Here is a 15,373-nt window from a genome sequence, read left to right as displayed (position 1 = left end):
TTTAAAAATTAAGATTTTATTACATTTCAGTTTCATCCAAACACTTAAATTGCTAAGGATATTTTCAAAGTTACATTTTATTTTTTTGATTTTTTGCTCAAAGATCACAAATTTCATATCATTTCTTTCTAAGCAATGCACTGTATATTTTCTTAGACTGTAGAATGTACTATCACTGCATGATTATTAACAATGCAAACTAAACAAAAATTAAAGAGACAATGGATAAGAAAATCGCAACTACCTTATCTACACAAATAACGTGTGCCTTCAACGTTTCTTTGTCACATGTAAAAAAATTAGCACAGCACGGTTATGAAAATACCTCACAGCGGGAGGGAGTGCTTGGTGAACAAACATAGATGGTGCGCGTTCTGTGCATAAAAATACAGTAAATAAATTTGTGATACTGAATTAAAGGAAACATCTCCTAGAATTGAAATTTTTAGATATTTTCAACATCTAATTTCCTTAAATGTGTAAAGGGAATTTCGAGGAGATAAAAGCTAATTTACCATGCCTCTTTAATGACTATGATCATGATAAAATTTGTATTAACTACCTTTTATACTATTTATTATGAAATCTTGAATTTTTTGATAGATATACAATAATTAAGGTCTATTCTTAGAAACCACTTATGGGAGAAAACCACCAAATCCATGTTACACAGAAAAATTGAGCAATAGGATAATATCAGTGTAACAAACATGCAGTAAGGGTCCCAGACGAATTAAAGGACAAAAATGTTTCAATTTAATGAAAATTATAAATCCACAGATCCAAGAAACTCCATGAATATTAGTAGCAAGATAAACAAAAAGAAAATTACAGCATAATCTAACTATTGAAAACCATTTAAAAAAGTATGTCTAATAATCAGAAAAGATATACAAAGTAGAGAAACAAACATGAGAATGACCTAGAGACTCTAGACAGTAAAAGGATAATAATGGAATATTATGAACATTATGTCAATAAATCCATTGCTGTCAAGTCGATTCTGACTCACAGCTACCCTATAGGACACTGTAGAGCTGCCCCATAGAGTTTCAAGGCATGCCTGGTGGATTCAACCTGCCAACCTTTTGGTTAGCAGCTGTAGCTCTTAACCACTACACCACCAGGGTTTCGAAATTGACTCAACGGCAATGAGTTTTTTTGTTTTGTTTTGTTTTTTTTGGTTTTGGTATGTCAATAAACTTGGCAAATTAGGTGAAATGGACAAATTCCTCAAGATATATATAAATTGCTCAAACCGACACAGAAAAAAATTTCTGAATAGCCTTATAAAAATTAAAGAAATTGAATCTGTAACTTAAAAGCTTCTCACAATGAGAACTCCACTTACAGATAGCTTTATTGGTGAATTCTATCAAACATTAGAAGAACTAACAACAATCCTACACAGACTCTCAGAAATTACAGAAGGAGGAAAGAGTTTCTAATACATTTTATAAGGAAACATAATCCTGAATATTAAAACTTAAAGAAAGCCATTAAAGAAAATGAAAGTAAAGACTAATATCTCTCATGAATATAAATGTATAAAGACAAATATAAACAAAATATTAGCAAATTAACTCTAGCAAGCAAGTAGGGTTTATTCAAAGAATGCATGATGTTTTAACATTGAAAATCAATGTAAATAATCGAATTTACAGGATAAGGAAAAAAAATCATCTAATCATCTCAGTAGATGTTCAAAAGACATTTAACGTAAGTCAATACCCATTCATCATATAACTTCCACACATACACCTTTCTCTCTACTAGACTGAACTCCTTCAAAAGACAGACTGACAGACTTTATTCATCTCTGATTTTCCAAAACTATACCAATGTTGACTTCTGCTGGAGTTAATTAATGTTGGATAGTTGAGTACATGCATAAAAGTGAGAAATATCAGAGGATAAATACAAATACTTCAAAGACAGGGTAAGTTTTGGACAAAGGTAACTGAACAAACAATTTAAATAAGAAAAAGTGGTGGCAAAGGCAGCTCCAGAAATTAGGCAAACAAAGGAATCTTCAATTGTCTCTCCCCTAAAGAGCTAAAGCAGGAATATTTTTAAAGTATTTAGTTTTCAAATCAACTAAAAAAAATGTTTATAGTTGCTTTAAATATAAAATACTATAGGCCTAAGCAATGCTCAATTAGAGAAAAGTACTAAAAGCACATCAATAAGCAGATGTCAGTACAGAAGATATAACCCCTGCCTTTGCGTAACTCACAGTCCTGTAACAGGTTCAGAAACAAACATTTTTCAGTCACTTCTAACACCAGTAATAACAATTTCTCCTTGAATTTTGTATTCCCATTAAATTACCAGCTTTTCAACTTTTCCTTTAATGTTTTTCAGCAGAGAAGTTTAGTTAGTGCAAACTTCCCAAATCAATCACCTATATTTGTTTGCCCAGTTTTTTCACCCTCATTTTTGCCCCCAAACCACTGTAATTTAATTTCCGTCCTCCAATACTCTACAGAAGAGTCACTTGAAACAGTCATGGAACAGTGACCAAATCCATGACTTATTTTTCAGATCTAACTAAAACTCTATTTAGTACTTGGCCCTCTTCCTCCACCCTCCTAACAACAAACACCGCCCACTCCTCAGCTACCTTGAAATTGTCCTTTAAAGCTTTCCTGATTGTCTTATTTTCTGAATTGAAAATCACTCTTGCTAAAATTCTTTTAAGAGTTCTAGCTTCAAATATGTGTTAAATACAGGTATTTTCCAGGGTTGTACATTCAGGCATCTTCCCTTCCTGGTCTTGTCAGTGGCAGCAGTACATGGTACAGGAACAAAAGAAGCTTAAGTGGCTGTCGGGCCACCCCATAAGATGAAGATGCCGAGCAATGTGTATTTCTTGTCTTGTATTCTTCCCTAAAGGAGTGGTTAAGTGCTCAGCTGCTAACTGATAGGTCAGCAGTTGGAACCCACCAGCCGTTCGTGGAAGAAAGGTATGGCAGTCTGCCTTGGAAACCACATGGGGTAGTTCTACTCTGTACTATAACTACCCTATGGGGTAGTTCTATTCTGTACTATAAGGTCATTATGAGTTGGAATCAACTCAACAGGAACAGCTTTGGTTTGGTTTGGTATCCTTCCCTAAAGCTAAGTAAATACAGCATTAAATTAAAGCTATTTTATCTAATGAATTTCATTGCCAATTTAAACCTGAGACCAACATTGTTCTCGTACAACCAATTTAAACAACATAGCTTTTAATAAGAACCATATCTACCTTTTAGTTATTAATTGAGGCCATGGTATTTCAAGCAAATTCGTATCTGTAAGGTCTTCCCATTTTGGGAGGATGAATAAATATCAACTATGCTACCTCAAAATTTTATGAGAAAGGAAACCTAAAATGATGTTACAACATCTATGATAAATTATCTTCTATAAAGTCTTAAAAAAAGTACACGAAGCATATTAAAAGAAAATGTTACAGAAAAATAAGACACCCTCAAATATTTAACTTTTCTACTTAGTTGAAAGTGTCTATTTTTTGTATCAAAAATATGCAATGTAGGGACCAGAAGAGAAATCTAGGAGCTGAAGAGGTTGAGAAACCACTACCTACGCACTATACTAAAAATTGCTTAAAATTTGACTATTAAAATTTCATTAAAATTTACAGTAATTTTAATTTCAAAAATTTTAGATTTACTCTCGCATCCTAGATTTTTAAAATAATATTGATATTTGGCTTTGCTTGAATATTTACTGTAACACTCAGCCATCTGGAGTTTGGTCAAAATGTACATGTAGGATGCTTCTATAGGGTCGCTATGAGTCGGAATTGACTCGATGACAGTAGGTTTTTTTTTTTTTTTTTTTTTCCTATTATTCAGCTCAAAATAACCACTCCTCTTTTGTAGGAACTATCCCTAAAACAAAGAGGCTAAGGCTGTATCTATTGTATGTTACCCATTTTCTACATTAGATGTTTGATCCAAGCCATGTTAATTCAGATTCTCCTATTCACTGAATTATACTGAGACTAAAAGTTGTGCGGCCATGTCATGTAAATAACAGGACTTTAAAGTGAAGGCTCTGGAACCTCTACTGATGAGGTTCCCAAAGTAATCCTTCCTTGGATTCTGTGAAATAACCCACTATTCTTTTAATGAATTCCCATTTTTGCTTAAGCATTATTTTAATATTTATATTTTTATGCATGTAAAAACATAAAGAACTTGAGTTTAAACATTAAAATAAATCAGTTTTTCTTTATTTCAGAGAAAACATAAGACTAATGAATTTCCAGGAAACCTTGGTGGCATAGTGAATAAGTGCTACAGCTGCTAACCAAAGGGTTGGCAGTTTGAATCCGCCAGGCGCTCCTTGGAAACTCTATGGGGCAGTTCTATTCTGTCCTGTAGGGTTGCTATGGGTCGGAATCCATAAGTGGTCTATAAATGTTAGTGCTTCTTAATTGTTTGGTGTCAATCAAATAGAACTTAGAATATACATTCTTCATGGATAACATTTTTCTACATCTCAATTTGAAAATTTGTATTTCCACCGATTTTATGTTTATTCATGAATAAAGTACTAAAAATTATCTTTATAAACTAATATGCAAATACAAATTATATATTTGTATTTGGTACCTATTTAAAAATATGAAATTTAGTGAAACATTTAATTATATAAATTAAAGTAGCCTTGATAAAATAAATCACAGGTGTAAAACAAATGTATTTTATATCAAGTTGATAGTGTTCAATGTTATTTTACTAATTTCAGAAAATATATTAATATAGAACTATTTGGCACATCTAAAACTTCTTTAAGGAAAAGCTGTGGAATATATTATGTTAAATGAAGCCAAAAAATGAAAAAAAAGAAGCTTTTAATTAAGGCTCGTGAAGTCTACAGTTTAAATAAAACTTAATGTTTCTTTCAGGCGCAGTAGCAATATACATTCTAAACGGCAGGGTTTTTTTGGTTACCTGAGAACTTATCATGCGCTGAGATGAGCGAGCGATATTGGCTGGCAGACCAAAGAAACTGGGCTTGTCATCCTCTGGAAGTTGTTCAATGACAGCACGGTAATCCTAGATGAAAAGGTAAAAAACATTTTTTCTCTGAAGTTTGAACTTATAACCAATGAAATAAGGAAAAATGGATATTATGAAGTATTAAATTATTAATTATTCATATTCGACATTTTCCAGGTAAATCTCATTTTCTGTCTATGTGATACGAACTCAGTTATTTATGGGAAATACTGATTCTCTTCGTCATTATTACGTTCACTTACTTTTTTTATATTTTCTTATCCATAAGTCCCTACATTAGAAAGACTCCTGAATGGATTAAAACATATACATATTTGAGTGGCCATGCCTACTATACAGGAGCCCGGGTGGTACAGCGGTTAATGCGCTCAGCTGCTTACCAAAAGTTTGGTGGTTCCAACCCACCAGCTGGTCCGCGGGAGAAAGGTGTGGCAGTCTGCTTCTGTAAAGATTTAGAGCCTTGAAAACCCTATGGGGCAGTTCTACTCTGTTCTGTAGGGTCACTATGAATCTTACTTAACAGCAGTGGGTTTGGTTTTGGTTTTATGCCTCCTGTAAATAGCCCTGGTGGCACATTGGTTAAAACATTCCGCTGCTAACCTAAAGGTCGGTGGTTCAAACTCACTAGTTGCTCCTCTAGAGAAAGGTGCGGCAGTCAGCTTCTGTAAAGATTACCCAAAACCCAGAAGATTACAGCCTTAGAAATCCTATGGGGCAGTTCTACTCTCTCTACAGTGTCGCTATGAATCAGAATCAACTATCAACTCAACACAAACAAGTTTTTTTTTTTTTTTTTTTTTTTTTGGTATGCCTACCATATATAAGGAAACCCTGGTGGCACATTGGTTAAGTGGCTACTAACCAAAGGGTTGGCAGCTCAAATCTGCCAGGCGCTCCTTGGAAACTCTGTGGGGCAGTTCTACTCTGTCCTATAGGGTTGCTATGAGTCAGAATTGACTTGACAGCACTGGGTTTGGTTTTTTTTTGTTTTGTTTTACCATGTATAAGGTATTATGGTGGATGTTTTCAGGAAATCCCTATAAATATTTTTCCTGTAACTTACCAAAAATCAATCTACAGGGTGCAGCTCTGCTTATGTTAAATTAAAATGACAAATATTCCAGCAACATTTCTTTTTAAACTTACAGAAACCCCCTAAACCCACAGAAAAACTCTGGTATACTAATAAGCAATATTTTATAAATCATTTTATCACAAAGCAATTCCAGTTTGCTGGTGAGGTGTGATGAAATGCATTGATAATCCTATCATTCATTCCAAAAATTATTCTAAACATTCCTTGGCTCACTGAACATTCATCTGACGAATTATTCACTCATGACTCTATATGAAAAATTAAGTGTAGCCCAAGCGCATTTACTCAGTTTGGCCCAAAGATGTGAATTAATTTTTTTTTGTTTGGTGCCATGAAGAAACAAGTTATTTTAAGGTAGGTATATATTACATTATATGTCTCATGGTCACAGAATTCTTATAAAAGTAGGAAATATAAGACTAGATAGTATGAAGTACTACTTGTAGAAACAAATAACATTCTATATAATTAACCATAGATTCTTTTAAGTAATGCAAAACAAATTATCAGCCAACTAGGACAATATTTAAAATAAAATTTATCAGCTTATAAGAAAACTAAACAACTTTTTCTAAAAATTTATGATAAACCTTGACAAAGAAGATCATTTATATCAATTGATACATCCATGGCAGTGATTTTCAAATGTAAATGAAATCCCATACAGAAGTTGCATACATAAAACAAAGAAAAGCTGATCTATGTTTGCTGAAGCAGGGGTAAAGAGACTCATCCTCTGCACTCCCATTATCCTTTCTCATCCTTGGCAGCTGCCCCTAACATCTTTCCAAAGAAACAGTCTGACTCCAGGACGACCAGTTTGAAAACCAAGGATGTGTAAATATGTCAAATTTTGGAAAGTCATTCTGTCCTTTGAAATTCTTTCTTTCATATAGCTCAACATTCATAAACTTCCTGAAGGTGTTCAATTATAACGTATACATGTACACATATATATGCCTGTATATATTCACATATGCATGAGTATGTGTACATAGGTATGTATAGTGTGTGTGCGTGCACGTGTGTATGCTCATCTAACTGGGAAATTTTCACCATCCTCCCTCTATCTAGCTCAGTTAGGAAGTTAAACATTGATTCTCACAAGTCATCCTCTAAATTTAAAACTATTACTCTTTGTAGAGTTATAATATTGTTCATTTCAAAACAACTGAAATTTTCGTATCTAGACTCTCTAGAGCCTTCTATCTACCTAAAGACAGGCGTGTTTACTAAAATAATTGACAGCTACACATCCTGACTGATATATCCTCACTCAGACACAAAAAAGTATACACTGTATGATGCCATTTACATAAAGTTCAAAAACAGGAAAAAAACACATCTATGCCGTTAGAAGTCAAGATAATGGTTACCCTTGTTGGGAAGGTACTAACTGGAAAAGAACACAGTAACTGGAAGAGAACACAAGGGAGGCCTTTGGGGAGGTGATAACGCCTTGTTTCTTGATCTCTTAATCCTGGTGCTGATTACACTGATGTGTCCAGTGTATAAAAATTCACTCCATTATACATTGATGAAGTGCACTGTTCTATACGTATTTTATTTTCAGTTAAATGCCAAACAACAGAGACAGAAGAGTTATTAAGATACGCTATCTGAAATAATTACATAATAGGTAACTATGAGAGATAATTTGTTTGCTCTTTCACTCTCAATTTCTCCCCACAAGAGGTAAGCTCCATAGATGCACCACTGTATCCACAATGCCTGGAACAGGACCTCTCCTTGAGCAGATGTTCAATGCATATTATTGAATCAATGAATAAATAAAAGAATACATAAAAATAAAACAAATGTGATAATAACATGATATATAAAGTAATATATTTAACATTGTCTTTTAAGCTTTTGTTTTTGACAATATGTTGCTGCATTGAAGAAACTTTCTTGAAAAATATTTGGATGAGAAAAAACACCTCAATACTGAGAAAATAATTTTATAACTGAATATATATCTTTATAATTCATAAAGAAAGGTATAATTATAATACTCTGTAATAGAAACATTATTTGGACATTTGAACAAATATCAGTTTTGTGGCAAAATAAACGAATTGAAATCTTTGAGCTACATTTAATGGCATTTTCTTGAAAAGATGATTATACTCTAGAAAGCTTTTATACTCAAGGCAAAAAAACTACAACTGCTAAAACAAATACATGAAAACAAAAACGTTGCTGTGAAAGACAAAGTAAAATGCCTCTTATATTTAGATCTGCTTAAAATTTACAAATCAGAAAGTGAAGATAGATATTTGTTAAATAATCTAAGACTTTATTCTTCAATATATCAGAGCACTCTCATGCCTACTAGAAAACAGCAGATAGCCCCATTCCAGCTCTTCACAGCAAGCCTACATTCTCTGAATTTTCCTTGCTTACTCCCATGATTTGTCTACACACTAGCTTATTTTCATTATGATAATCAGCCAATCTTCAGTAAGTACCCAAAGGTTTATAGGATATATTACTAGAGTTTGGAGAATGAGGCAACATACTCACATACTGGCATAACAAATAATAATCCGCATGATGAAAGAAAATTAATTGGACATTTAAAAGGAAATAGCATATAATTAACAACGTAAGAAATTATTTAAATGTCTGTCTGATAATAGAATGAAAAATATAATATTTACGTACCAAAATGCTGCAGGATTTTGGTAGAGATACAGAATATGGAAAAATGCTTTTCTTGTCCCTTTGGCTTAATCCATCAATTGTTGAAGAATTAAAAAACTGCTTCAGATATGACTGAAGAACTCTAAGATCAAAATAGTTATCTATACGTCCACCATAAATAGCATTTTCTAGTAGACCATGTACAAATTCCCATTGTACATCTTTGGTACCTACAATAATAAAAAAAAAAATCCTTGTATTAATTTCATTTCTAAAATATTAACTAAATCCTGGGGCAAAGTTATATTTATAAAATATAACAATATATATTTAATTACAATGAAATCATTCTCTTTAAATGCCTATTAATATTAATAATAAAAATTAAAAAAAAAAACCATGTCCATTGCTATCAAGTCAAATTTTGACTCATAGTGATCCTACAGGATGGCGTAGAACTGCCTCATAGTGTCCAAGGCTCTACATCTTTACAGGAGCAAACCGCCGCATCTCTCTCCCGTGAAGGTGTTGGTGGGTTTTAACCACTGATCTTTTGGTTAGCAGCCAAGCATTTAACCACTGCACCACCAGGGCTCCTCCAATATTAATAATAGTGGCTAATATTTATTGAGAAATTATTTAATCATACAAAATTTTTCAAATATTTTGCATGTATAAACTCACATAAGAATAAAAAATATTAATATTATCCAATTATACAGATGGAGGAATTGCGGCATAAGGAGGCTGAAGGACGTTGAGTCACAATAATCAAAAGGCCACACAATCCCACAGATCTAGGGCTAGAAATGAGGCACTTTGAAGCCACATCCTTATTCACTGTTTTAAAACGCCTCCTTAAATTGGAAATTCCTTAGAAGAATCTATCCAAAACAAAATTATTATACAATGTTTGGTGAAAAACTCAGTTCTGATTAACAGTGAAACTCTATAAAACACATACATTATAGTCTACTAAATTTCATTATTTTATATAGTCAACTGTCCATTTTCAATTCCAATGGAAGAGAAAATTAGTAGAAAAAATCAAAATGGGTTTATTTTCCACCTTATTTTATGTTGCAACAAAGGCATCCTTGCAATCCCAGTTTAGTGATAATGTCAAAATGTAAGAATTAAATCTAAGGTCAGCAAAAAATAGAGCAAGTACATAACTGTATTTCAACGAGCTAGTTAGCTTTGGAGCCCTGGTAGCGTAGCAGTTAAGAGTTCAGGCTGCTAACCCAAAGGTCAGCAGTTCGAATCCATCAGCATCTCCTTGGAAACTCTGTGGGGCAGATCTACTCCATTCTATAGGGTCTCTATGAGTAGGAACTGACTCGACAGCTAAGGTTTTTTGGTTTTAATTAGCTTTACTGCTGCCATTACTAGTCTATTTCTATTTTCATTACTAAAAAATTCAGAGAGAATCACTAAAATTGGTGGCAGTGTTACTACATGCCTTTGAACATAAGTGATTTATGTTGCAGAACTACCTACATGGTAAACTACCAAAAGCTGTAACAGGAGACTTCACCAGGACTCACACCCATTTTTCACTTTCTAGTTTTGCCTTGATGTTCACTGATACACTAGTAATTGATATTTTAATCATTGCAAAATAGGCCATGATTACACATAGAACATAGAAATATTAATGTACCATCCAACTTATAAAATAGAAGTGCTACTACATGAAGTATTTAATGTAATTTAACCCCGGAAAACTTAAATCTTATTTTTCTTTTTATTTTAACCATTGTTCTCAAGACAAATTTTATTTGGTTAAGGATAAAGGAAACAGACATAAAATTACAATAGCAATAATAATAAAGAAAAATAGCAGCTAACAACTATCGATAGCTTACTCAAGACATAGAGTATACTAAATGTAAAATGCTTCGTGAGTCTTTTTTCACTTAAAATTGTCAACAATTCAACCGAGGTAGTGACTATTATTATTCCTATTTTATAGATCAAGAAACTCAGACTTAAATCTCTATGCCATGTTGACCCCATTATAACTTTTTCCTCTTTTTTACATTTAATTCTACATATGTGACGATCCCTTGATATCAGGATATTTTACAATCATAAGATTATACAGTTAATTTATTACTACGAGTTTCAAAACTATTTTAAAGCATCTGCCTCTTATTTATATAATTCAAAGTAAATTTGTAAAATCACACTATCCTATTAATTTAGACCTTTTAATTCCATCATGAGGTTGAAATACAATAAGCAAATCATTCAAACTTCTGTGCTTTGGTTTCTTCATCTGTAACAGGGTACAGATAATATACTTGTCCCCAAGTATTCATAGTGGTATCATAAGAATCAAATAAATGTTTGAAGGCATCTTAGAAAATTACTCAGTTTCTATATAAGCTAAAGTATTAGTGTGTATCATCCAAGAAATTCTGCATCAAAATAAATATTAAAAGCAACAGCTCAAGAACTCAGGAGAGTGGTTATCCTTGACATGAGGTGGGGGAATATTGGGAATTGTGTAGAAAAGAGTGTAGAAGGGAGACTCTGAAATGCTGATAATATTATGTTTATTAATTTTAAGCTAGTTACACAGGTTCAATTTGTGAAAATTTATTGAACTCTACATTAATGTGCACTTCTCTGATGTCTAATTAAAAAAACAAAAACAAAAAACCTCCTTGGAATACTATTTGGGATTAACTACTAACGGTGAACAAATACATACCCTATGACCCATAATTCCACTCCTACATATACCCGACAGCAGCACACATCCATATATGCACCAAAGGACACGGCAGCATTATTTATAATTATCTTAAACTGAAAACTACGCACATGTCCATCAACAGTAGATAATGTACGTATAATCATGTGATGGCATATTGTATACCACTAATAGACGGACTACAGCTACTACATGTAACCATATGGATGAATATCACAAATAAACTGTTGACAGAAATAACCTAACACTAAAGAGTACATGCTGCATAATTCCACTTTCACAAAAACAGATACAACTAATTTATATCAGTAGATATCTGGCGTCTAACCCAGGAACAGGTGTGAGGGACTGAGGAGGTGGTAGACTGGAAGGCAGCGTGAGGTGGGATGGAATCTGGGGTACTGGTAATGTTCTGTTTCTAGACTGAGGTGTTGGCTATATGGGTGTGTTCAGTTTGTGGAAATTCACTGAGCTCTAAACTTATGATATAAGCTCTTTGCATACATATACTATAATTCATTAAGAAGGTTTTTAAGCTCATAAACATACAGAGTAAAACGGAACAGGGTCACATCCTAGACACCCATCCTTATCCTTTTGCTAAAGGCAACTAAAAGAATAATTTCTGATTTTGCAGCCACTTTGTTAATCCATCTCATCGAATGCCTTCCTCTTTTTCACTGACCCTCTACTTTACCAAGTATGACGTCCTTCTCCAGGGACTGGTCCTTCCTGATAACATATCCAAAGTATGTAAGACAAAGTCTTGCCATCCTCCCTTCCAAGGAGCACTCTGGCCACACTTGTTCCAAGACAGTATTGGTCGTTCTAACAGCAGTCTGTGGTATATTCAATATTCTTGGCAACACCATAGTTCAACGGCATCAGTTCTTCTTCTTGGGTCTTCCTTATTCACTACCCAGCTTTAGCATGCATATAAAGTGACTGAAAATACCGTGGCTTGGGTCAGGCACACTCTAGCCCTCAAAGTCACATCTTTGCTTTTAAACATTTAAAGAGGGCTTTTGCCGAATGCAATTATGTCGTTTGATTTCGTGACTGCTGGTTCCAAGGGGGAAACCCTGGTGGCGTAGTGGTTAAGTGCCACGGCTGCTAACCAAAGGGTTGGCAGTTCAAATCCACAGGCATTCCTTTGAAACTCTATGGGGCAGTTCCATTCTATTCTATACGGTCGCTATGAGTTGGAATCAACTCAATGGCCCTGGGTTTGGTTTTGGTTTTTTGGTTCCAAGGGCATTGATTGTGAATCCAAGTAAAATGAAATCCTTGACAACGTCAATCTTTTCTTCGTTTATCTTGATGTTGCTTATTGGTTCAGTTGTGAGGATTTTTGTATTCTTCATGTTGAGGTGAAATCCATACTGAAGGTTGCAGTCTTTGATCTTCATCAGTAAGGGCGCTTCAAGGCCTCTTCACTCTCAGCAAAAAAGGTTGTGTCATTTGCATATTGCAAATTGTTAATGAGTCTTCCTCCAATCCTGATGCTGCGTTCTTCTCCACATAGTCGGTGTCATGGATTGAATTGTGTCCCTCGAAAATATCTATCAACTTGATTAGGTCATGATTCCCAGGACTGCATGACTGTCCACCATTTTGTCATCTGATATGATTTCCCTATGTGTTGTTAATCCTATCTCTGAATTTTGGGTATGATATTGATGAGACAGAATTTGCAACAGTTATATAAACTCAAATCTACAACATTAATCTACAACTTAAGAGGCAGATGGAGCCAAGATGGCGGAATAGACAGACGCTTCCAGTGAGCAGTCTTTATAACAAAGACCTGAAAAAAAAAGTGAAACGAGTATATTTATGACAAGCAAGGAGCCCTGAGCATCAAAGGCAAGCTTAGAAAATGAACTGAGGGGTAGGGGGAGGAAGAGATGGTTCAGAGGTGCAGAAGAGTTACCGGACATGAATTGTAGGGAGCCCTCAGGCACCCTTCCCATAGTGGTGGCAGTGGGCTGGTACTTGCATTCGGCAGCAGTTTCCTCAGGAAGAAGCATCCAGCCAAACAGCAGCCTCATGCCTCCGGAAACAGAGACTGAATGGCACTCTCAGCAAAAGCTAAGTACTTGAGTATATTTTACCAGCCATCCCCCCACCCCCCGCCACTCCTAAGCCGGCTTCAGTGGCTGAATCCCTGGGACGAGATAGGACCTATTGAGCACCTAGAGACATCCTCTCAGCTTTGGAGAAGGAAAAAAATTGCAATTGGGGGAATAGATAATTTGCCTGCTCCACTAACTGGGGAAGCTCAGGACAGAAGCAGCTCCTGTCCAGGCATAAACAGTCCATGGACTTTGAATACCTTTCCTCTCTGCATGGACGTGTGTGGGCCTATTTCAGGAGAATAGGCCCTTGTTGGCAGACTCCAAAATTTGCAGCTGTGTATCGAAGAGGTGGGTGTTTGATGTTTGACACTGCTTTGCATATTAAATAGGGTCCTCACCTACCCACATCAGGGGCCTAAGGACTGGTAGCTCCACTCATGTGGGTCACCCAGCCACCCTCGACAGGGGTCCAAGGATGACTGGTACCTCCCGATCCTTACAAGCCAAAACATCGGATGCCCATGGTCTGTCTGCAGAACCCACAATTCAAAGGTGTCAATTCTTCTTAAGTCTTCCTTATTCATTGTCCAGCTTTCTCATGCATATGATGCGATTGAAAATATCATGGCTTGGGTCAGGCGCGCCTTAGTCTTCAAGGTGACATCTTTGCTCTTCAACACTTTAAAGAGGTCCTTTGCAGCAGATTTACCCAGTGCAATGCATCTTTTGATTTCTTAACTGCTGCTTCCATGGCTGTTGATTGTGGATCCAAGTAAAATGAAATCCTTGACAACTTTGAGCTTTTATCCATTTATCATGATGTTGTTTATTGGTCCAGTTGTGAGGATTTTTGTTTTCTTTATGTTGAGGTGCAATCCATACTGAAGGCTGTGGTCTTTGATCTTCGTTAGTAAGTGCTTCAAGTCCTCTTCACTTTCAGCAAGCAAGGTTGTGTCATCTGCCTAAAGCAGGCTGTTAATGAGTCTTCCTCCAATCCTGATGTCCCGTTCTTCTTCATATAGTCCAGCTTCTCAGATTATTTGCTCAGCATACAGATTGACTAGGTATGGTGAACGAACACAACCCTGATGCACACCTTTCCCGGCTTTAAACCAATCAGTATCCCCTTGTTCTGTCCGAACAACTGCCTCTTGATCTATGTAAAGGTTCCTCATGAGCACAATTAAGTGTCATGGAATTCCCATTCTTTGCAATGTTACTCATAATTTGTTATGATCCATACAGTCGAATGACTTTGCATAGTCAATAAAACACAGGTAAACATCCTTCTGGTATTCTCTGCCTTCAGCCAGGATCCATGTGGCATCCGCAGTCATACCCCTGGTTTCACGTCCTCTTCTGAAACTGGCCTGAATTTCAGGCAGTTCCCTGTCGATATACTGCTGCAGCCACTTTTGAATGATCTTCGGCAAAATTTTGCTTGCATGTGATATTAATGATATTGTTCTATAATTTCTACATTCGGTTGGATCACCTTTCTTGGCAATAGGCATAAATATGGATCTCTCTCAGTCAGTTGGCCAGGAAGCTTTCTTCCACATGTCTTGGCATAGACGAGTGAGCACCTCCAGCACTGCATCTGTTTGTTGAAACATCTCAATTGATATTCCATCAATTCCTGGAGCCTTGTTTTTCACCAATGCCTTCAGAGCAGCTTGGACTTCGTCCTTCAGTACCATCGGTTCCTGATCATATGCTACCTCTTGAAATGGCTGAACACTGATTAATTCTTTTTGGTATAATGACTCTGTGTATTCCTTCCATCTTCTTTTGA

At 35.3% G+C, this 15,373-nt stretch overlaps 1 protein-coding gene across 2 annotated transcripts in view; it reads right to left on the bottom strand.

Annotated features, from left to right (window-relative positions):
* The window catches only part of DYNC2H1 (dynein cytoplasmic 2 heavy chain 1), a 413,953-nt gene that overhangs the window by 159,896 nt on the left and 238,684 nt on the right, over window positions 1-15,373 (bottom strand). For both annotated transcript variants that reach the window (XM_064288850.1, XM_064288851.1), the window contains exons 81-82: window positions 8,800-9,008; window positions 4,968-5,072 (exon numbers count right to left, since the gene is read on the bottom strand). In XM_064288850.1, the coding sequence (XP_064144920.1) occupies window positions 4,968-5,072; window positions 8,800-9,008 (314 nt within the window). The remainder of the gene's footprint in view (window positions 1-4,967; window positions 5,073-8,799; window positions 9,009-15,373) is intronic.

The sequence above is a fragment of the Loxodonta africana genome, chromosome 7 (assembly GCF_030014295.1).
Source record: "Loxodonta africana isolate mLoxAfr1 chromosome 7, mLoxAfr1.hap2, whole genome shotgun sequence".
NCBI classification, from domain to species: Eukaryota; Metazoa; Chordata; class Mammalia; order Proboscidea; family Elephantidae; genus Loxodonta; species Loxodonta africana.
Note: the sequence above shows the minus strand (reverse complement) of the source record. Positions and strands in the feature narration are given on the sequence as shown.